Here is a 23,934-nt window from a genome sequence, read left to right on the forward strand (position 1 = left end):
GACCCGATTCCCAGTTGAGGGGTGTAATTAAACCGCCACTTAGACTCTTATTATAAATCAGAGTGTAGCACTAGACGAAAGTAAAAGATTTGGATTTGCATCACACAATATTATGATACTTGAGCCAAAATCAGACCTGAGTGGTGCATCAGAATTTCCTGTTTTCTTGTTTCACCCTTTTACCTACACACACACACATCTAGTACACTTACATCACTTTATTGGTCACATATTACATTTTTTTTATTATCAAACTTATTTAAAGCAGCAACAAGAATAGTACTTGATTGTGACCAGAAGAGGGAGTAATTGGATCATCATAGCTAGTCAGTCTGTCCAGGGATGCAAATGTTATACATTGAAATAATGCATTTGAAATAACTGGTCACTTGTAACAAAAGAGAACGGCACACTTTAACTCTTTTCTTATCATTAAAGAAATGTAGTTGTCAATAATTGTGCAGTCAACTCATAGTTCTTGTATTAAACTGCATGTAATGAACAAAAGGCCATAAACCACTTTTTCCAAATTGTTTTCATTATTGTCTTTTTAATGTGTTTACTGTAAATAAATGCTTGTAAATACGTTTTACAACGACATAAAAGAGTCAATCAAATTTGTCTTGTTATTTTTTTGTTGCGTTAAAGTTCTGCTTGTTGTATTTTATGAAGTTTCAGTGGATTCCTCCAGCCCGCGTGCTCTCACGATGGTGTTTACGGTAAATGTGGAGTCTTCTAGAGTCTTTACGGCACCTGATGACGTAGCCGCAGATTAGCCACGCCCCTACTGAAAAAAACTGGAGGGGCCATCAAAGGAGCAGCGATTTACGGCTCCTGGAGAATGACCGTCAGCTCGGTGACGCTTCGCGCAGTGAAGGGAAAACTTTCACCTCTCTAACAAAGCAGGCGGTCTTCCTTTTTCCTGAGTGGAAGTGGGATTCGAGGAGCCACAAAAGTTGAAGGAATCAGGGTGAGTGATGCTCCCCATACGGGGGGCTGTGGGGGGTTCGGCTAACCGAGCTAGCTTTAAACTTTTACTTTCTTGGTTTTCGGTGTTGCGATAAGAAGTCGACGGACGGCGGGAAAATCCGCATTTAAATCTTTTTCCCCCCATTTCCTATGATGGAGTTCACTCATTTATCCACTTTGGGGGTTGAGTGGCACTAATTTGTTATAAAAGGTGGGGGTGGGGGCAGAAATACCAAGGCAGAGGACATCAGGAGAGGCTTTTGAAAAGAAAAAAACGTCATGAAGCTTTTATCAGACTGCTAATATTGACTCAGCAACTCCGCGCTTGATCACTTCCCTGAAGCTTGAGGGGGGTCAATCAGCAAGGCTGGGGGGCCACGTTTAGACCCGAGTGGGCTAAACGACAAAAAAACGAGGCAGTTTGGTGGTTGGGGAGGTGGGCCGCTCGTTTTACCGCCCAGAACAAGTGACAGGCTTCTTGAGAGGGCGGTGACCTGCCGCCATGTGGTTGGCTTAGGAACGGAGGGCCCCCCTCCCTCCCGTCTTCGATCAGCCATCAGATAAACAGTAAACTGATTGTTTATCCGGCTTCAGCGGTCCTGCATCCCATAAACGCCTGCCCGAGCTTGTCTGAACTCGCTTGTCTGTGATTGTGTCAAACAGAAGTCACACTGCCTCCAGAAAGTGATTAGAGCATCAACCAAGTTAAGTTACTTAATGATCACCATTTTCATAAATTTGTAGAAAGCAAACATTTAATATAAACAACTAAAATATTAGTGTTAACTGGGGATGTCCGGATCCGATTTTGAGTCATTACAGCGTCCTGTTCCGATACTTTTTAAAAATATTTTAAAATTATGTAGTAATAAATCAATCCAGGCTGGTTCCTATTTTTATTTTATCATTTAAGAAATAAACAGACGATTTCTGTGAAGTAGCTATTATGTGCTTTTCTTAAGCTTTCATAGTAAACTATGTAAGGGTTAATGGCCTTCGAAGTGTGCATTAGCACTTTTTAACGCACGCCGTGGAAGCCTGAACCATCCGACGCGAAGCGGAGGACAGTTGCTTCCGCGAAGTGCGTTAAAAAGTAATAATGCACACTTCGAAGGCCATTAACTCGCTTATACCATGGTCACTTAGAAAAGCAATAAATATTAACCAGTTTTTAGTCCTTAATTCTTGTTTTTTCCCCGATATGGATAGCTTTTCTAAAAAAAAGCAGACTATTTTTTTCGTGCCACACCACGTAGCAAATAGTCCGTGTCGCGCCGCACCACCGCTGCAGTCAAGATTCGGCAACATATATATGCTCATTGTCTTGATGGGTTGAATAAAGCAGTGTTTTTCAATCAGTGTGCCGCGGCACACTAGTGTGCTGTGGGAGACGGTCAAGTGTGCCGTGAGAAATTACCCTCATTAACTGATCTAAAAACATTTCCCATCTCCAGGATTTCAGCTCTGTGTTCATCCAAACAGGCCCTGATAAAACACTGAGGAGTTAGGAATATAAAAGATCGTAAAATACTTTTTCTTTGCGTTTATTTTATTTTATTAAAGACATTTTGATAAGAATGACGGTACCGCGATTCAGCTGCACCTTCGGCTGTATTTTGGAAAAGTCCTGTCCCTTTAACTGTCTCCACCAATCATTCTTGGGGGGCTTAATCACATGTCATCAGTCTGACCAATCAGAAGTGGTTAAAGTCTTCACTTCCTTGTCCCGATTTAGCTCGTAAAGTCGCTCAGTTCCAACAAAAATACCAGCTAAAGCTCTTCTTTAGCGGTGTAGCTCTCCACAGAATCCGGTATCAGACCGTGGAACAAGTGAACAAAACGATGAAGCTCCGAAAAGCGATCTCCGGCCGTTTTATGCACTACATCTCCCATGATGCATTGGTATGTGAGAGTGACAGCGCACAAGGAGATCTGTTGTTAAACGTCTTGAAACCAACGAACACACATCAAACTATTTTTAAATCTTCTAACTTAACTTTTATTGCATCTTTTAGAAAAAACAGCTGCAGTTTCCAGCTTTTTCTGCAATAATTATCTCAAAAATGCGTGTGAGATTGTGGAGGGGCTGTAGATCAATACAGACAATGAGTTTCTCCTTCACCGTGCGGTTATCACTGTGGTATATCACATTTTAAGCAGCCAATCGGAACAGAGTATTCACCCGAACCATGGTATAAATCCAGATAATATATTACGTTTGCCACACTAAAGAACCATTTTTAAAATGAAATATTGGTTAATTTCACAGCTAATTTTCTTACCAGGAAGTAAGACAACTCGCTCTCAGAGGCACTGGTATGGGGTACCAACAAATGAATATTTTATACTAGGCCCGCACAATAAATCGCAAATTTGCTATTATTGCGATATCACGCTATGCAATACGAAAGATGGTGAAAATTGTGATAAATGGTTAACTTATATGTGCTAAAACGATTATTTGGCCTATTGAAGTATTGTAACAAATCAAATAAATCCCTTTGTGCATTTGATCACATGGACCCTTCCACATTGACCAATCGGATGGACCCTTTTATGTTAGATTCTCGCTTCCTTTATAGATGAGGGTCATTTCCAGTATAATTCAAGTTATGTTGACTCTCATTTAAGCTGTTGCAGTAAAATGGAAATAATTGTATTGCTATTTGTTCATGCATCGCAAGTTGGCAATTTGGGTGGGTCGGCTACCAGTTAGTAGAGGTGTGTATTGGCAAGAGTCTGGCGATACGATACGTATCCCGATATGCGCCCCGCGATACGTATCCCAATATACTATGCCGAAACATATTTTCTTTCTTTTTTTTTTAAAATATGACTTTGAAAAAACTCTACCTGAATTTCAATATGTCTTCCATTGTACTAAAATTTTCAAATTCAGTTTATTTAATGATCAAAATATTAAGCACTGCAACTGTATCTCATATATAAGTTGCTTTTACCAAGGCAAATTCATAGTGCTTTTATTTTGGTAACTAAAAATATAGAAAGATTTCCACAACAAAATATTTTTCAGTATAAGAAAAAACAAAGAATGAATGTGCCTTAACTAATAAGTTTCTATTGGGGAATTAAAATGCTGGGTATTTTTTTTATATTGCTTAATGTAGCTTCTCATGTGCTTTTAAACGGTTCAGGAGCCTGAATGGTGCTTCAAAAATAAAGGGTGGGGGCACTGATTCTTTCCAGAAACAATAAAGTGTGATGATGAGGCAGCATGATGACGGAATGAAGGAGACGCTTTATGTAACAAAGATGCTTTGTTTTGTTAACATATCACTCTGCTCTGCACCGTTGCAGCCAGGCTTTCTCATACTAGCAAACCTATAACATCGATCACCACGATGTCGGCCTTTTTTCAGAGCGTTGTACACATCCCTCTGATTCATCAGGTCTCTGAACTAGAATCTATTGCGGGGAGGTTCTGCAGAACTTTGGCCCGCTTTGCCGACAGCATTAGCCGATGCTAAGTGCATTAGCCGCTGCGCAGCTGCACTGCTTTTCGTTTTTATCTGAGCCGCTAAAAAACACAGCAATCCACGTTTTTATATCTTACTGGCAGCAACATGGCACAGACTTTCTGTTTGGTATCCATACCAACTAAAAACGAAGTATTTCATGCCTTATAACAACAGAACAAGCTGCATCTCGCTGCAGTCTTCCTGTTGTTTTGTGGTGTAGAGCTGCTCGAAGAGGCTCCGTGTTCTCTGCTGCCAACTAGCGGTCGGAGGGTGAAGTGGACAACAAGAGTCAGACACTGGCGGACGCTCAGAAATAATTAAATAAATATCGTCATGGCAGCATTTTGAATCGATACAAGTATTGCCAAATGAAGTATTGCGATATATTGCCGAATCGATTTTTTTTCTTACACCCCTACCAGTTAGCCTACTTTAGCTCCTAGTTAGCTTTCCGATTTTGTTATTTTCCATCTATTTTCTTTACCCGCTGTATCCTTTTCGGGGTCAAGGTGCTGCCGGAGCCTGTCCCGGCTACTGTTGGGCGTACACTTGGACAGGTCCAGGGGGTGGAGCAAGCCCCACCTGTCCAAGGAATAAAATGGTAGGCTGCCACTGCCTGCTCAGGTTTTTTTTTTTAAATTTTGTTTGATCATTTTCCCACCACCTCTGGGTCTGGTGTATTTTTTTTTTGTGTTTATCAGTTTTGTTTTCATTCAGTGGAGCTATGGTATGAAGATCATTTACCTTCCAGGTATCAATTACATTCTAAAAAGGTAAATTCTGTTTTAAAATGAATTGATGAGGCACAGAGAGCATGCTCACTTAGTTGATTCGATGTTCCGGGACTCGATGAATATGCCTATGACCCCCCCTGACATATTTTTTCACAGTTTTTTAACAGGAAATTTCATATTCAAGCTAAGCAAGAGCTTCAGAGCAAAAACAAATCATGTCAAACAGACATGTCAAACTCAAAACTAAATGATGTATTCATTTTTTTTAAGTGTGAGACAAATTATTATATCGTGCTAAATTTTGTTTTTCATAAACACTCTTTTTGTTGACAGTTATTTTACCCCATACGCCGGCTTTTGCTCCTAAACTAGGGTGCCGCCTATTTCATGACGTCAACCTAGCGGTAGCGTGTCTGCGTCATGAAAACAAACATCTAAAGATTTGCAAAAATAGATTCTGTGCATATAAAATGAAAGAATTTTAGACACTGCTAGCCCAGCGGAAAAAGTGTGTGTGTGTGTGTGTGTTAGCCTGGGGGCGGGGCTGGCAGCTCAGACTCTTAATTGAAGGGGCTTTTCCCCATTTACCAAAGTATGAATATGATAACAGGCTTGTTTTCATGGATTGGGAGGGGCTGGTGTTCAGAGAGGAGGTTTTTAGAGGAATGCTCAAAAATAACTAAATGGATCAAACTATTAGAAAATAGAAAAGAAATTAACATTATAATTACATTAAAATACACCTACAAGCTCAAAAAGTTGATATTGCATGTCAAAGCCCAATCAATTTTTAAAAAGTTAAACTATTAACTAGTAAAAGTAGGTGCTGAAAAGCCACATGAGAAAGTTTGGAAACCTTAGCATTAGAAAAAGAAATCTGTACTTTGTTTCTTTTAATGTTGCTATTTTTTGTATAGCAAAAAGTAAGAAAAATTTGTTGTCGGTGTAAAATGTTTACTTAAATAATTTTTGAGCCCTTTAAGACCGAATCTGTAAATGTTTTACTAACTTCACCGAACTGTTGGAAGCGTCTTTCGCTGCTATAAAGTGTCGTGATCCGTTTATTCAATGGAGATTTCTACTATCTCTACTGCTTACCAGTGTGTTTGTGTTGAAACTAGGGTTGTGCCGATGGACGATATCATCGTCCATCGTGATGGGTGACTGACATCCCGATGGAGAGACCACCATCGTGATGCCACGCCCCCGCCACGTTGCGCGTCGACACCATAAGCCGCGGTTACATGTACAAAATATCTTGATGGGATCAATGGTCGGATTAGAATCCAACCGTGTACATGGGCCCAGAAAAATGTTTTCAGAATATAAAAACGTTCACTAAGGTCACAATTTCGGTTGGAATAAATCATTCGCACACGCGCAGTATTCGCACATGCGCAGTTTGAAAACCGGAAGAGGATACAACTTCCGCCGAGCGGCTTTTTTTCCAAACTTTATTGAAGGTAACAATTCAATACAAAACGATAACAGCGGCGAGCAGCTATATACATTGACATGTCAGCTCGGTAAAATACGAGACGATCTTCTAAACGTGCTTTTAATAATGTTACGGTTATTATGAAACACCTGTTCGCTCATCATTTGAATTTTAATCCGTGTGGTCAGTGCTTTTTCTGAACGTAGCCAGGATTAGCAGTATGCTAACACGGGCTAACAACATTAGCTTTGGGTGGCGCTGCATCCTGTGAATAACATCAGCCTTTATTTAGTCGGGACACGACTGGAAACACAAATCCACGTGATTGATTGAATGTTTTCTAAGGACTGAGCGACATTTCTGCTTTTGAAGCTCAAACCGCTGTGTGTGCTGACGATCCGAACTGTGCTCAGACACACGTTTAGACCCGGTTCTGAGTTCGGTTGCTTGTACCCCTAGAGCTGCGGGACGGATCGCAGTCTTAAATCTCCCACACATACCGCTCATGTACCCCCCCCCCCCCCCCTTCCCATCAAACATAAAGCTGTAAATCCGCCCTCCGCCGGTCCACTTCACTAGTTAAGTGCGGGAGCGGACCACTTCTTTTCTATTTTGCTTGTTACTTTTTCTGTTAAAGTCACTTCCCTCAGTTTATACTGGATCATCGCGGATTAACCATTAGTTGGGAAATAAAATGAAAAAAGCAAAATAACGAATAGCAGTTATATAAGAACGAAAAATGTAAAAATACCCCCCCCCCCCCCCCCCCCCCCGACGATGTCATCGTCCATCCCGATGGTTGACAGCAAACATCGTCAACGGCCAAATTAGGGGACATCGCCCAACCCTAGTTGAAACTGTCAAATTATCGTGCTAAATTTGAAGCCACCTTCACACCGCCCTCAGCAACCCGTGCCGACTTCAGATGAAGAGTCTTTTGTTAGCACACGTTTTGGGCTTCCATGTTTAAAGCTTTCGTGTACATAATTTTCTACAGCTACTTTTCAGGCTCAAATTCTTCCTGATATTTTTGTTTTTGTTGTTTTTGTAAAACACAATTCAGATATCAAACCAAACCTAAAATCTAGGTTTGGACTGAATTGTGGGGAAAGTGAATCTTTGGATCTCTAGTTTAAACATCTTAAACTGTTGGTCTACCATGGTTTTGGCTCTACATTCTGAAGTGAAGTTGTGAACTCGGTTCATAGCAGAACTAGTTCTTTGTTGGCTTTTGGACAGACTAAATGCATTTTTGCACCCACTTCCTCCATAGGTGAAGTTCTGATGTATCATCATTTAGGAATTTTTTTTTTTTACTTTTTTTTAAATGTTTTGATTTAAAAACAAAGACACAGATTGTGTAAACTTGTCATAACATTCAAAACACTGGATTTCCCCTAAATGGTTTCTGGGGTAAGCAATTCTTTTTAAGAGTTGGCCCTCTCACTCCCCACCTTGGGCTCACCATTGTCTCTGTGATAGCAGTCAATCGTCCTGCGTAGATGTTGCGCTCGAATCCTCTTACTTCCATGGTCCAACTCCAAATTAAATTGAAATCAACTTGCTGGATTCTTTCTATTGGGATCAAAACAGGTTTAAGTGTCCTGTCCCTGGGTGCCTGGTAGACACCTACTCTTCCTGTAGAGCTGAACCCAAATTGGGATTGAGACTTTTGACTTTGGTGGTGTTCACACTTTCCAGATTCTGGTCAAACTTAACAAAATGTGTTTCAAATTAGGCACAAAGCATATGTGCATGTCAGAATAATTGGACACTAGTGAAAGTGAGCAACATTGTTTAATCGTAACTTCAGCAGATAGAGGTACTGAACAATGTCTTCTTGGGTCTTCCTGTGTTTGAGATTCGTCAAGAACCTGCCATTGTACTTTTCCAATCCCAAAGAGTGATCTCTTTCGTAATGACTGTCCAGTAGCTTGCTTTTTTACCTGCCTGTTAAAATTGTGTTAGAGATGGGATTTCCTTTTCCAATTAGTGGAGCTTTAAACATTTTTTTTACTGTTACCATATGGAAAGGAGAGGCTATCTTCCTAACACCTCTGATGTTTTGAAGGACTATTGAAGCTGTTTCTTTGTCAGGCTTACTTAAGAGAAAACCCAGACGATCAGGTTTCAGTGTTTGCATTTGGTTGGTCAGGGATTGCTCTATTAGTCAGGTATTCAGAGCAGTTACAGGGTTATATATGGTGTTCTGTGCCGCAGATGGAGATGGATCCTATTGTCGTAGAATTGATTGAAAGTTCACATTTGCATGAGTCAAAAGATGCTATATTATTCCAGTTATCTGTTATGGTCATTACTGAAATACTTTCAAAAGAGACCGATGAAATCTACAGGCCACACATGTTTTTTTACCAGCCAAATTATTACATTATTTTACTCAAAAAAACCTCTGGTGTCATATTTAAAGCATAAGACCAATTTAATTTATTATTTATTTACTTACTTAATTTTATTTTCTAAGTAACTTCTATGATTTTTCATCAAAATATTTTGAGAGCTTATTCATTCAAAACATGCTCTTTATATTTGCTGTTTTCACTCACTATAATGCTTTAACCCTTTATTTAGCACAAATAAGTTACTTTTGTTTTCTTTAGCGCAGCTGCAAATCACTGCTAAAAAAAATCCCTACAGGAAAAATCTTTTTTCATTTTTTTGTAAGAAAATGAAATGACATAAAAGGCATTCGTGAATGTCATAGTCGTATCTTTAGTGTCATCCAACTTGGTGTTTTTCAACCTTTTTTGAGCCAAGGTAAACACTCTATCCTTGACAAAAATCCTGCGGCACACCAGCATCCAAAAATTGAAAAAGGGAGAAATTCATAGTTAATGGCAGACGAAGTGTCCATTATCACTTTTTAATGCACGCTGTGGAAGCCTGAACCGTCCGGTCCCGTCCCGTCCAGTTTTTAGTCCTTAATTCTTGTTTTTTTTTCCAATTTGGATCGCTTTTCTCACAACAAGGGAACTATTTGTCACGTTGCGCCGCATCACGTAACAAATAGTCCGCGTTGCGTTGCACCACCGCTGGAGTCAAGATTCGGCGATAAAAAACGACATATATATATGCTGATCTTTCCGATGGGTTGAATAAAGCATCAGTTCAGAGAGAAAGTTCAATCCCTTACCGCTTGTTTTTGTCCAAATGATGAAGCAAAAGGTTGTTTTAAAGAAGCCGGCGCAGTGATACAAAACATTTAAGCTAGGTGACCGGAACTTCTTTTCCACTGTGCAGTTATCCTGTGGTACAGTGATCCCTTGCTACAACGCGGTTTACTTTTCACGGTTTCGCTACTTCGCGGATTTGCATCGTGCATTGTGTTCTGCATTCTGATTGGCTAAAAAGTCACTCCGCTTCTTCTCTACCTGTGCGTCAATAACGCTGCAGTTTAATATGTACACGTAGGTAAAACAGCTTGCCAAATTTACAGCACGTACGTGCAAATTCTCTTGCAATTTCAAGTTTCTCTAAAACCCATAGAAAAAAGAGCAACAACTGCCTATCACTATGTTCTTCTCCCGAACAAACACAGCTGCACCGCGGGCTTCAAGAAGAAAACACTGCAGAGCGGAGTCAGGATGCAGCGGCTAGAGCAGTGAAATACACCCGAGTCACTATTTGTCCGACTGTACTTTGTATTTTTTTCATAATCATTTTATATTTTCTCCCGTTTAATCCAATTACTCGGATCGCGGTGGGCGGGGCTAATCTCCGCGATTTGAAGCCTTCTGTTCACATTGATGATTAAAATTATTATTTGACAGTACAGTACAGAGTTATTTGTTGAAAAAAAAACGTTTCTAAAGTACTTTGATTTGTGAAACAAATGCTTGAGTCTGTAAAATGGTTTGTTCTTTCTTTTCAATGTATAATAGAGTATTTAATTATATAATAATTGAAAAAAAAATAGAGGTTTCTACTTCACGGATTTTGCCTATCACGGGTTCTTTTTGGAACGTAACCCCCGCGAAAAACAAGGGTTTACTGTCTATCACTTTTTAACGCAGACCCAGCAGCCAATCAGAATCGAGTATTCACCCGAACAATGCTATATTCTGTAATGATGTACGGTCCCTCTGCAATCTCACATGCATTTTTGTGATAACTGTGGCAGAAAAAGCTGGAAGTTTCAGATGTTTTTTCTAAAAGATGTAATAAAAGTTAAGTAAGTAGTCAGTAATAATTTTCAACAAAATTATTTGAAATTTTCCCCTGGTAGTTGTTTTTTCATGTTAACAACAGGAAGAGCTCCATCCGACTGGTCAAAGGCATAAATGGATTTATTTGAATCATGAAATATTTCAAGCAACCATAAGATTGTTTTTTAGCACATTAAGGTAACCATTTATCACCGTTTTTTGCAGTCTTCTGCGACGTGTATTGCGCAGCTTGGGTTGTTGAACAAAACACATTCTGATAAAACCAACATAAATAATAAGAAAGTTGCCTATCACTATACAGAATGATCATGTTAGACAATTACTGAAGGGCTGAAGTCTTTATTACTTCTGATAACATTGTATGTTCACTTTACCTTACCGGTACGAAGCCCATTGAGACAACTGTTGTTGTGAATTTAGCCTATACAAATAAAATAAAATTGAATTGAATTCATTGATTACTCCTTATGTTATCAGTCTTTATTTGTAGGATATAGGTATTTTAGTGCTTCCCAGAGATGGAGCTGCAAATTTTTCTTTAATCATATTTCTCAATGTCACGTGATTCTTGGACGCTGCGGCTCAGACAGACATCCGCCTTTTCAGGCTAAGTGCAAAGCATGGTCTGCTTTTCTAACGGAGATCACTAATGGAAGGGTGATGCATGAAATGTGTCTGGTATACTAATAAATGATGATGTAGACACTCAAACACAGAGGTATTACTAAATAGAACTCCAAAAGGCGTGTGTGACAAAATTCCCCCCCCTTTTTATTTTTATTTTATCTTTTAGATAAATTGTTAAAGCAAAAGAAGACAATGATCCTGTGTTTGTTGAGGAAAAATGAATGAATAACCTTTTTTAGAAAACACATTAATGTCAAATGTAAATATCTGTTTTAAGAGAGAGAGACTTCATGATGGTTGATTTTGTTTCCACTGCTATGATTGCGTACGTGCTAAGGACCCGACACTGAAGTAAACCTGTGCAGAGCAGGAGGTGACAGATGCAAATCATTTGTGCCTTCAGCTCTGAATGATGGGGAAAAAAAGCTGCTTTGACGCACATTAGACAGGAGTGAGTCATCAAATTGTAGTATCAAGATCATCTTTTGTTGTCCCATTTTGCTCTCCCCATTCAAACTGCTCACTCTGCCACCCACACTGACTGTAGAGCTCATACAAAGCTTGGATTTGAGCGTGATGCTTTATGTTTGAGCACTGGCTGCCTAAACACATGAAGCAGACAACGTTTAGCTTTGTGTTGGTGCGTGGAGGTCTTTCATACCATGTCAGCAGTATGCATCCATAGTTCATATTTTCTTCTGCCTCACAGCCTCATCACAATCGTCTTTGTAGTTTCTTTAAAATTAAAGTGTTTTTTGTTTTAACTTTTTTTTGTGGTCAGTAAAACTAGAGCTTTTGCTGTTTGTGTTTTGTTTTTTTAACATGTCAACTCAATGAGTTCATTTTTCTATCATGTCAAAAAACATTTGAGATTAAAGTTTTACAAGACAAAACCTTTTTGATCAAAAATATTAGGGCTGGATCGATTCTGTTAATGCTTTTGTTTTGCTCAATCCACTCGATTCGATTCAATGGGATTTTGAATTTACATGGTTTTCACAGATTTAGTCATATTTGTATAGACGTAATCTATGTTTTGAAGCTATTCATCTTAAGTATTCCCTTTGTCTGGGACAGGGCTGTTTGTTTTTGCTCAGAGAGCAGCGTTTTAGAGGAATACTCAGAAATGCGTGAATGGATCAAAATACTTCTTTGGGGTTGTTTTTTTTGTGAGGAATGAACATTTTAATACACTTAAAACATCAAAAGTTTAATTTTGCATGTTATAGGCCCTTTAAAGACAGACATTGTATTTAGCCTAGATCAATTTTGTATTTTGTATAACTATAAAACGTAAACTAAATGCTTTTTTTTTCTTCCATTGTTGGTTTAAACGCCGATTATTAAGGCTTAGTGAGTTAGTAGAAAGTTGTGGTTTGGATCCGTTGTTTGAGTCATTTCAGCTGTTAAGGTAAATGTCATTATGGGATGTTTCATTCAAATCATTACAGCTAGAGTATTTAACATTCTGTTCTTTCAGTATGTTTTCTATTTTGAGTTTACTTTCAGCACTCTGATTCGTCATCCTTCACACTAAAAACTCAGTAGTTAAAAATAACCCAACTTTGGTTATTTTTAACACAACTATATATGGAGTCGAGGGCTAAAGAAACATTTTTAGTGTATCATGGGATGGCAAGCAATCAAGCACCTGCTGTGTTTAAGGGACATTTTGGTGCGGATTTGTGCTTTGACCAGAAACCTCTTGTCATTAGTTGTTAACACTGCTAAAGTCATTTGAAATGTCTTTACATCTTTCAAAAAGAACTTCCCGTAAGGTGAGGGAAAGATAAAGGTGAGGAAAAGAAAGCACATTTCTAATTTTCAATTTCATAGTATAAATGTATTCTTGGTAGAGCTGGAAGGCAGATTTTTTCCCACGGAGTGTAGATTCTGTCACTCAACCACTTTATTGCATCATTGGTGTTTCTCATTGACTGTACAAGAGAACTGGACTGAGACTGTGATGTCACCCATAGAAACTGGTTTACTTGTGGCTCCAAAAAAAACAAACAATTTAGTTGCCACTTAGTTTTGTGTTGATGTGTATTAATGCATAGGCGCGTCACCGTAGACGAAAAATAAAATACGTTTTTATTTTAAAACCACAGTGAAACATTTTCACATTTTTCCAGCTTTTTGCAACAAATCGGCGTAAAGCTTGTGTTTTACAGAGGGACGAACATCAGACGCAGACATGACGGAGGAGATGCAAACATTCTGATCAAATGAATATTCTATTTTTTTTATTTTGAGTTAACCCAATGCAATGGAGACCAGTGTAAATTAGCCTTCAGTTTTATGAGGACAAACGTTCTGAGATAATCTGGGGCAACGGGTTTTGGTTAGCTTGGTTATCAGGCCACATCGTGAACACAGAAAGTCTGAACAAGAGTTCAAAGCTCGTCTCAGGTTTGTCTCACCTTCCAGGCTACAATGGTTCTTTAAAATCTCTGGGGGGAAAAACCTTCAACACAGTTGTTATTTATGTCTGGAGAATTTGTTTGAAAAAGTTTGTCCTCATTGAACATTGTCTTTGCTGCTGTGGAAATGCTGGTGTTTTTCTGCCACACGTCTTCCTGATGACAGTTATCAAGTGGGTGTCGCACAGACCAGAGTCTTATCAGTTTATATGCAACAATAACGAATCTATTGCGGTGTTTCAACAGGAAAAAGCCATGCGTTTATAAATATTTGTTTGTGTTGAAGGAGGACTTCATCTATTAATTGTAGATGGTTGGAGCATGGGCAGGAACGGTGTCCTGGTGGATCGCTATGTGATGTGTCAGCAGGGTCTCTTGGTGACGAGACACCAGAGACGACCATCATGGAATATTCCACTGAGCAGAGGCTTAACACCACTGTGGGAGAACAACAGAGGCCTGCTGTTGTTAGAGGATGGAACTGTTGCTACACGCTGGAGGTGCCAAACCTTCTAGTTTGAGTAGATTCAGAGTCCATATTTGCCCTCTGCAGAAACTTTTCCTCATTTTTGTGGTTTTACTCCAGTGAGCTCTGAGACTCCATGCAGTTTTTGTCACTTATGAAATAATAAATGCCACAGTAACTCTTAGTACTTTATTCTTGTTATTTTTTACATTGAAATCTTTTTTCACAAAAACAAATTATTGGAAACACTGTGCGACACTTTATCATTGTAACGGCTACCAAGCCTACAGTGGGTGAAGGAGATGAATATGCTGAACATCCGCATCATTTCAGAGGGAAACTTGGTTAGGACTTGGTCTTGTTGGATCCTTCTTGACCGCAGATGTAGTAGTGTGAGGACTTTGCTCTCAGCCTGCAGGCTGACATGGTTTCCAGACATGAAAGGAGAGGCTTATCCTTCTGCCGTTGACCGTCTCTCTTTGGATATTCTTGGACTTGTTGCTGGTCCTGTTCTCTGTTTTTGAGATACTGCAGCACGAATGAACTCCTATCAAATGGGATTGTTCTGCCAAGACTGTTTTGATCCAGTTGGCTGCAGTTCTCTTCTCAAAGCATAAGGGTTTGAACTAGAATGTTCCAGTGATCAGACGAGCTGGATGGAGTTACAAGAACAGAGTGGAGAATATGCAGTTTGCAGCTTTTTAGTGAAATCCTGAACTTGTGTTTAACCGTCATTCGCCCCAACATGCTGCACTGGTGTCTGCATGAGGATCTGTTTCTGCGGCTAATCTCTGGACACGGAGGTGTTTTGTTGTCGTGTTGGATCCGGTTCACACGTCTGTCGTGGCTGTTGATGCTGCTGAGATGCAAAAAAGTGGACTTGAAATAGACCTACTAATGAATGCTAATGGCAGCTCAGACAGCAGCCTGTTGTCCAGAGAGGCTGGGAGGGCTTTATATGCAGCTCATTCAAATAGCAGCTATCGGTGTCAGTGAATGCATGTGAAGCTGAGCTAAACATTAGCAAATGATAACACAGTTAAACTCTTAAATTGTGCTACAACTGTTTCCCTTCTGCTTCTTCTGAAAAGGTCTGTGGTTGAATTACGGTGTGACTGCAGAGGTCTCCTGCAGGATTTCTGCTGGTTTCTTTGCTGCAGAAGTTCTCAATCATCCATTTCCTGCATAAACAGGACAGCAGATTTATCAAAACAAAAACAAAGGCCTTATCAACCTTTGCTCCAGATAAATTTACTGTCAGACACTTCCGCATCGCTGCTGTTTCTTCGTTTGCTTCCTGACTCCCTCAGGAAACTGCAGAAAGGCTGGTTCTGCCGCACAAAGGCTGGTTCTGCCGCACAAAGGCTGGTTCTGCCGCCCAAAGGCTGGTTCTGCTGCAGAACCTTCACCGCTCCAGTCACGTTTCCTCTCCATGTCTATAAAGAGTATTAACATTTGATTCTAAATGCTAGAACTAAAGCAGAGACCCGATGCATGGTTGGCACCATTGAGACGGTTTACAGAAGATGTCTTCAAGAAGTAAGAGTCTCAATTCAAAAACAAAACACGAGAGTAAATTTGTGGACATTAAAACATATTCAGTCATTTTCAGCCCAATTTATGCACCGTATAAGTTGCGCTTTGGGAGAAAGTGCATCGCTTCAGAAAAAAATGCCCCGTTCACACCAAACGCGATTAACGCTCAAATTAGCATCTGTTGATCAAATGATTTCACAAATCTAAGGATTTAAGATAAATGAAAAAAAGCAATCCGTTACTGTTTTAGATTTGATAGAAAAGTAGCTTTTTTTTGTCTAACAAAAAGTCCAGTAAATGTTTTAACAATAAAATAAATTCATTGATTTATTGAATCCATATTGTACCTATGAAGTGCAGATGGATTTTCTTTGTTCCCAGCTCTAGTAATTATGACTGCAAAGTGAAAAGTGAGTGAAACGTGTCTCTGCCTCCTGCTCAGACATTTGGTTCGTTCTCTGCTCGACTGATAGCAGAACAGTCAGCAAAACCTACTGGACGACTGTTTTCACGCTCCTCTGTCTTGAATGTTTGTCATCACAAGCACATGTGGTAAATCTGCCGTTGTGGGGAAACTAGAAGCTCCAGTTCTGCTGGAAAGACTCTGAATGAGACCACAAAACTGATCCCAGCGCCTCCTTCATCCAGGAGTGACGGGACAAAGTCCTCTCCTCCTCCCCTCTGCTGCTCTACGGAGAAGCCGCTAATGATCCCAGCTCTGAATCGAGCCTCTGTCACCCGTTTTTGTCATCAGGTCACACCGGACAGTTCCCGTAGCGCCGTTGCCACGGTAACGGCCGTTGTGACACAGACGTGGTGAAGCGGAGACACTTTTCTAAGTGCAGCTCCTTTGTGCTCCTCTCCACAGGTGTTTGCTGCTTTGAGGTTTTCGAGTGAGCATGTCGTCTGAGGCCGCGCCCATCCAGGAGCCCCGACCCACCACCCCGCCGATGCCCTCTCCCAGATCCCCAACATCTCCTGGTAATAAATATAAAAAGATTTACCTCCTCGACCCTGCGAATGCCGAGTCCGTTTTTCTAGATTACATGACTTTACAGGAAGTTCTGAAACGACGTTCAGGTTAATCATCCACAGAACATTGACTGTAGTGAAGTTCACTCTGTCCCTCAATCATTTGGTGCAACATCCTGTCCTCCTGAAAGCTGTCAGACACAAACTCCGGGAGGAAACAACCTCTACATGTGTGTTAATCACGGACGAATGAAGCTTCTCTGTCTGAGCAGCTAAGCCACCGCTGATGCTTCTCCATGCTGCTGTTTGACTTTTTCTGAACACGTGTGTCAAAAAGGTCAAAGTTTGTCAAACTATGAATGAAAAAAAGTAGAAAAAGAATCCTGATTCCCCCGTACGTTCAGACACTGAGAGCTGATGTCACTGTGAGCAGCAGAATATAACGTTACTGCATGACTTCCACTTAAAAGTTAGAGCCACTCTGCTGAAAATTGTGTTTTTCTGATGATGGGGGACAGATAGGAAGACAACTTAAAATTGCATTTCTGCGTATCATATCACTGTGAATCAAGAGCAGATGAAAAAAGCCTATTTGTGATGCTCCATTCTGATCATCTACTGTCAGACAAACAGATCCATGAACGTCTTTGTTTTAATCGTCTGAGCTGGAATCTGAATCTAAACTGTACGGCTGGACGGATCTGATATTGATCACTGTTTTTGTCCCACCGCTGAGGGGCTGTAAGCTAGCAGGAGAGAGAGTAAACAGATGAATGATTACAAGCAGGGGCGAGGTTGCTCAGCGCCAACAGCCCCGCCCACTCGGAGTGATTTTTCTAAAGAACTCTTGTCCTAGAAAACAAGAGATCTTCAGCAGAAGCCCTCTTGGAGGCCTCAAGGTCTGCTAGATGTTAAAGTAACAAAGACACACAGAGCATGATGGGAAATGGTCACTGTTGGAACAGCACGTTCTCTTCTGCGTGACGTTTGTCAGGAGGAAACTCTGTGTTTTCTGGCTCCAGAGTCCCTGAGGCCTCCGGCCGGCAGGCAGAGAGAACGCTCCTCCTCCCCCATGAGAGGCTACCTCATCCCCAGCCCCCTGCCCACCCGCAGGAACAGAACCTACTCTGCGTAAGTAACACACAAACACGAGTTCAGCGTTCTTTTTGTTCTGGTCTTTCCATGTTTACCTTTCAACTCCGAAGCTAAACCAGCTGTTAAATCTGATAACACTCATTGAAACTGTGAGGATGGGTCGGGTCAGGAATGTTCTTTTCAACTGGGCCGGTGGTGGTAGAGCGGTCAACCTCTGACCCCAAGTCAATGGTTCGGTTCCAGCTTCACCTGCTGATGTGTTGAAGTATGAACGGAAGCCCACATCACTCCTGATGGTCGGGTTGGGATGCTTTTATGAGGTGACATTCATGCCACCACATTTCAAACAAAACTTCCTAAAAAAACTTCAAAACTTCCTAAGTTTCTCACTTTCTCCCTATCTTGGATTTTGCGTTCATAAGTTTCCGTTTAGCGTGACATAGCTGCCATCGAACAGCCTGCTGATTGGTCCAGATTCTAACCAATCAGGTGTCTCTGTCTCGTATTGACGGTGTTTGGAGGCAGAGACGGACTTTGGACTTCGTCTCTATTCTGTTCAACCGGGATTCTGCCGTCTTCAACCGATCTGGCGCGTTTTTCTCCGGGTAAAACCCAGAAGGAGCAGCAGAACCTCAGAAATAAAATCAAACAGGGTTTTGTATTTATTCATCTTTGTGTTTAAAATGTCTGCAGCAGAAAAAATTATTTCTGCTCAGACTCTGTCAAACTGGAATTACATATTATTCGGATAAAGATTTGGATCAGAGCCATTGTTTTTTATTTAAATTAATAATATTGTTTTTTTAAAATATTTTTGTTTTTTTATTAACACAGGATCATCTGCTGAAGCAAATTTACTCTGGGGAAAAAAAAATTACAGTAACATAAAAGTTAAAAATGTTTCTTCTGCTACATTCATGAAGTCTACTTTTAACAAACGGATCTTAAAGAAAAACAAACTTTTTTTTTAGTGATATTTTGCTGCAGAGGATTCACAGATCACACACATGTTGGTTTAATGTCAGCAGATAAACTAAACAGTTTATTTTACAGTTTCGGGAGATCCTCAGCCAAAAAGAAAGAAAGTATGAATTATTTTTAAAATAATTAAAAACGTATCTTTCCTCAGCCAAAGAGGCTAAATCGAGGATAAAAAGAGCCGGTTTGGCTCTGTTACAGACACCATGTTAGATCAATTTGGCGCTTTGATTGGTTAGAATCTACACCAATCAGCAGCTGTTTGATGAAAGATGTGTCACCCTAAACTGAAACGCAAAATCACAGATGGGGAGAAACAGTTGTGTTGAAAAAAGCTAAATTAGTTTTGGAAAACAAAAACAAGCAAATATTTAATATTTTCAGTTGATATTCAAAGTTTTGTTTTTACTGCGGTGGCATAAATATCACTTCATACACTTTGGGCTAAACAAAAGCGGTAGTTTATTGTGTTCTCTTGCTAAATTGCGGTTCACCTTTCGCAGCCAGCTCATTTTTTATAGTGCAGTTTGTGCGCCTTTTTTTGTTTCGTCTTTTTTTTTACAGTGCTCTGTGTCCTGCCTCCTGATTGGCTGTAGAGCTTGTCGATCAGTTTCCTGTGTGCCGTGTCTCCTGTACAGAATGTGTTTGTTTTGACAAATTCACATACAGTTTCATTCCAGTCAGTCTTTGTTTTCATGTTTTTAAAACTGGACTTATGAGAGTCTGAACTTGAGAGTTTGAGCCAACAGAAAAGTGTGTAGTGAGGAGTTTCACCACCTGAAGACATCTGTAATCCAGGTTGTTTTTAGAACGTGCCATAAGTCCCACGGTAACCAGGGGAACGGTGTGTAACATTTACCATGAGCCCTAATCGTGAACAAAAACGACTCATTCATGGTCTGATGAGGGTAAAAACTGAAAACGCCTCATCAGAGTTTAGCCCAGAATTGGCTTTGATGACGTTGTTTGAAGATTGTTCCTGCTGGAGTTCTGACGGTGAGAATATTGTGGAGAAAAGGGCAGAAAAAGCCCCAAAAACTCAATCTCCGGTATTTTTCTGTCCTCTTTAGTCAGAGGTGTCAAAATTCAGGCATGAGGGCTGGCATCCTGCAGGTTTTCTACAAATCCTGCCTAATCCACTGCTGATTTACCTGCATCAGGTGTGTTTAGCCAGCATGGAGCTTCAATGGTAGTTTGGTTGGAAAACATGTTGAACACCTGGACTTTGACCCTCTGCTGTAAATCAACCTCAATATGCATTTATGACCTCCACTTCTCTAAAACTATGGAAATGGTTCTCAGTTACAGAACTCAGCTTCTGTCCTGCATCGGTTTCTGACGCTGGAACCAGAATTCGGTTCACGAGGGCTCAGACTTCTTGCAGACTTTGGCTCCTCTCTGACCTGAAGCTGTCACTCAGCTGATTTCAGATTTAAGAAGTGCTGAAGAAGCAAAGAAGCTAGTTAAAGGAAAAGTCAGAGGTTTCTTTAGATCCCATTTCATCTCCAAGGCAACGGCAGATATTTTCCAATTCATTGACTGTATAAAAGAACTGGACTGAGTGAGTGTGATGTCCCCCATAGAAAAGGGTTTACTTCCAGCTCCAACCAAATGAAGTCAATTCAGTCACCATTCGTTTCAGGATACGGACATGTTGGAACCAGACAGTGATTGGTCTGCGTCAGCATTTTTGTGGCCACCACTCTCACCAATCAGGAGTGAGCTTGTTGGAAGTCCACACCCCTATAGCACTGAAAGCGGGCTGCACGAAATCTGGCAAAGGTTTCCAGTGTTCAATGTGAGCCCACATACCGTACGGTGCGGTACGTTGGCGTTTTCTCTCTAAAAAAAAACCCGACTGATGCCACTGAAACTGGGACCACGCTAACTCACAACGTTCTTGGTGACATAGTCTGACACCGCTACACGTTAGCCAAGTTATCGGACTCTCATTAACACCCGACTAAACGCCTGTCTCTCAAAATCTTTTTGAAACTTCTTAAGGCTTTTAAGTGAGCCTTAGAGTCTGGGAAATATGGGGCTTTATTTGAGGCATCTGTTTGTTCAGTTTATAACTTGAACTAAAGAAAATCATTATCCAGAGCGTGTTAACAAAGGTTATCAGAGGAAGGATGGTTCCTCTGACCAATAGAATGACAGCAACAGCTGTTTCTTTCTCGATAGATGATACTGGCTATATCCGAATTCCTTCACCACTCACGTCATTTTGTACTGCTGTCCGAATCTACAACTCCAAAATCCAGTGCTCCAGAAATCTCCCAGAAGTCTCTGTGAAAAACCAGTGTGCATCGATGCTCACTAGATCGGCGGATATGGACCACAATGCATTGCGTCAAACTTTTATTTTTTAACCAAAAAAAAAGTATTTTTTAATTAAACCATCAACGTTTTTATCTTCAGAAGACAGTGGACTCATAAATAATCATCGCAAAACACTCATATTATTTGGATTTTAACTTTGTAAAATCGATGATGTCATATACGCCGTAAAAAAAAAAATCAGCATTGAACACGGTGTCCACATTGCTTTTAAAATTCAGGGCTCTGCAGAGACCCGCATTATATCGTTTTTTTAGTAGTTATGGGTTAGGGTGGGAGTTTGGACACGGCTCAACGCTTTTTGGAGCCAGCGGCTACTTCCTGTGGGGAACACTGGGGGGGCGGGGGGGCCACTCAGTCCAGTTCTCTTATACAGCCGGGAAAGACTGCAGCGGTTATTATGTGTTAGTGTCTGAACATCTAGAGGGGAATGTTCCTCCATCCTCTTCATTAAACCTCAATTTCAGACGACCTGTTGAAGCTCAAAAACTCTCCTCCCCTTGAGCCCTATCGGCCCCACCTGAGCCCTACCGGCCCCACCTGAGCCCTACCGGCCCCACCTGAGCCCTACCGGCCCCACCTGAGCCCTACCGGCCCCACCTGAGCCCTACCGGCCCCACCTGAGCCCTACCGGCCCCACCTGAGCCCTATCGGCCCCACCTGCAGGACAATGAGGTCCTCACCTGTGTTTTCCATCCATCCACAGGACGGCCCGAGCTTCAGAGGGTCCCGTCTTCACCGGGGTCTGTAAATGCTTCTCGCGCTCCAAAGGCCACGGCTTCATCACGCCGTCGGATGGCGGCAGCGACATCTTCGTCCACATCTCTGAGTAAGTGTGTGCGCGTCGGCGGTGGAGCTGCTCGGTGGAGCTGCTCGGTGGAGCTGCTCGGGCTTTCATCCTTGACACCAGGGCAGCGTGGGAGTACAGAGGAGGAGGAGGAGGAGGTCTGATGACCTTCAGCTCTGTGGCTTTGTTTGCCCCCACAGGCTTAGAGCTGCAGACTTCGCCCACTCTGAGAGAAGACGTCACTAGAACTCAGACGGGCTTCTTTCCGTGTGTTCTGCGTGTTCATGAGTCTTATGCCATCGGTCAGAGGAGGTGCTGCTCCAGGAAGAGTTCAGGTTATCAGTCAGGCTCTTCCCGAGGCGTCAGAACATTTTCCTGAATCTAAACAAGACGACAAATGTCATCATTTCTACTGTTCATGCCTACGCTCACAAGAGCTGACCTTAAAAGTTAGAATGATAAATATTTATGTTTTTGTAAAGGTCTCAGACCCACACGCATTTTATTTATCATTGTTTGTAGACTCTCTGGACCCTCAGGAATGCTTTTTTTTTTTGAGTTTTTGGGTCATTTTCAGATGAATGTGATCTTTATCAGACATTTTCCAAACTGTAAGTCCCTGGGTCAGTCACATTTTTTTACAGCATTTAAACAATCTTTCTTTTTGATTTTATGTGCATAATTCTCGTACTCTAAAGTTACTTATTATTCCCATAGCATTACACTCCCACTGCCGTGCTTTACTACAGGAAGAGCTTTTCATTTTGTCTTACCTTTCTTTAGAGCTTTTTTTTTTAATTTAAAATAAATAAATGCACTTTTCTCAGTGTAGTTTTTTTATTTTGTTGGTTTTCTCTAATTAAAATCGTACTTTTAATCAAACACGTTTAAAAACAACGTTAGCTAACATTTGTATGTTGGCTAACGTTAGCTTCATTGGTGGAAACTGTCGGATCTCCTCTTGACACCCGCCGTGGGCTTTGACCCGTTTCTTACCTCCCATTTTTCCTGCACCCCCCCAGCATTGAAGGAGAGTATGTGCCGGTGGAAGGAGACGAAGTGAGCTACAAGGTCTGCGCCATCCCCCCCAAACACGAGAAGGTGCAGGCGGTGGAGGTCGCCATCACCCACCTCAAACCGGGAACCAAGCACGAGACCTGGGGAGGGCACATCATCAGCAGCTGAACGGAGAGCTCAACCAGATGGGACGGGGGTGGGGAGCAGGAGAGAGAAGAGTGGGGCATGGGGGGGTGGAGGACAAAGCTAACTAGTGACGTATGTGGAGTACAAAACACAAATCCTTTCCATCTCATTCATATCTGCTGGTGTTGAAATGGGGATGGGGGTGGGGAGGGGGGTGTTTGAAGATCATGTTTGAAAGACTAAACTAGATTTAACCGTTTCTGATTTCCTGGCTTCAGGAATAATTTTTTTTGTGAAGTGATGCTCTTCCTGCAGCGAGGATCTTTGTTTCCTGACAGACTGCTGACATGTTTTTCTGTAGAAGCTGTAACGATGTTTGCTGTTAAAAGTGGAATAAAGACTTCATCTGCTGAATCTGTGGCTCCGCTCGTTCACTTTAGACGCTTTTGAAGGAGCTTCTGCGGGTCAACAGGATTCACTCATTTAGCATCCATAAAATCAAAGTACCAAAAAAAAAAAAACCAATCTCCACAAACTTCAGATGATTAACTTTAAAACACTTTATGGAGATTCTGGCGTCTCCTCAGCTGATGGTTCCTGAGTTCTGGACTCCAGCCAGACCAGAACAGATGATTATCAGAGCTGAAGGTTTTTTTTGGACTGACTAATTTCCATTTTATTTTCAATCTTCAGTTTATTTTCCTTCTAAGTATGAACTTCCTTCTGTTCCCCACAAAGAAAAATGAAGCATCTGCAGGAACAT

The 23,934-nt window shown here is 41.1% G+C and overlaps 1 protein-coding gene across 2 annotated transcripts; it reads left to right on the forward strand.

Moving 5' to 3' along the window:
• Positions 1-769: 769 nt before the first annotated feature.
• carhsp1 (calcium regulated heat stable protein 1) lies at positions 770-23,585 on the forward strand. Of its 2 annotated transcripts, none has more exons than XM_004071854.4 (5): positions 770-970; positions 16,725-16,837; positions 17,851-17,959; positions 21,948-22,070; positions 23,051-23,585. In XM_004071854.4, the coding sequence occupies exons 2-5, from the start codon at positions 16,756-16,758 to the stop codon at positions 23,211-23,213; spliced, it is 477 nt and encodes a 158-aa protein (XP_004071902.1). In that variant the 5' UTR covers positions 770-970; positions 16,725-16,755; the 3' UTR covers positions 23,214-23,585. The 2 variants fall into 2 exon arrangements, with proteins under 2 accessions (XP_004071902.1, XP_078807263.1); XM_078951137.1 differs by lacking the exon at positions 770-970 and adding an exon at positions 16,505-16,646.
• Positions 23,586-23,934: the final 349 nt, after the last annotated feature.

Source organism: Oryzias latipes, chromosome 8, assembly GCF_053564925.1.
Source record: "Oryzias latipes strain Hd-rR chromosome 8, Olatipes_Hd-rR_3.1".
Taxonomy (NCBI): Eukaryota; Metazoa; Chordata; class Actinopteri; order Beloniformes; family Adrianichthyidae; genus Oryzias; species Oryzias latipes.

Bases quoted from the DNA above. Each gene is read 5' to 3' on its own strand.
- carhsp1 (XM_004071854.4), top strand. From the start codon at position 16,756: ATGTCGTCTGAGGCCGCGCCCATCCAGGAGCCCCGACCCACCACCCCG. The intron at 16,838-17,850 runs GTAATAAATATA...TTCTGGCTCCAG, and splicing joins CAGATCCCCAACATCTCCTG to AGTCCCTGAGGCCTCCGGCC. The intron at 17,960-21,947 runs GTAAGTAACACA...ATCCATCCACAG, and splicing joins AGGAACAGAACCTACTCTGC to GACGGCCCGAGCTTCAGAGG.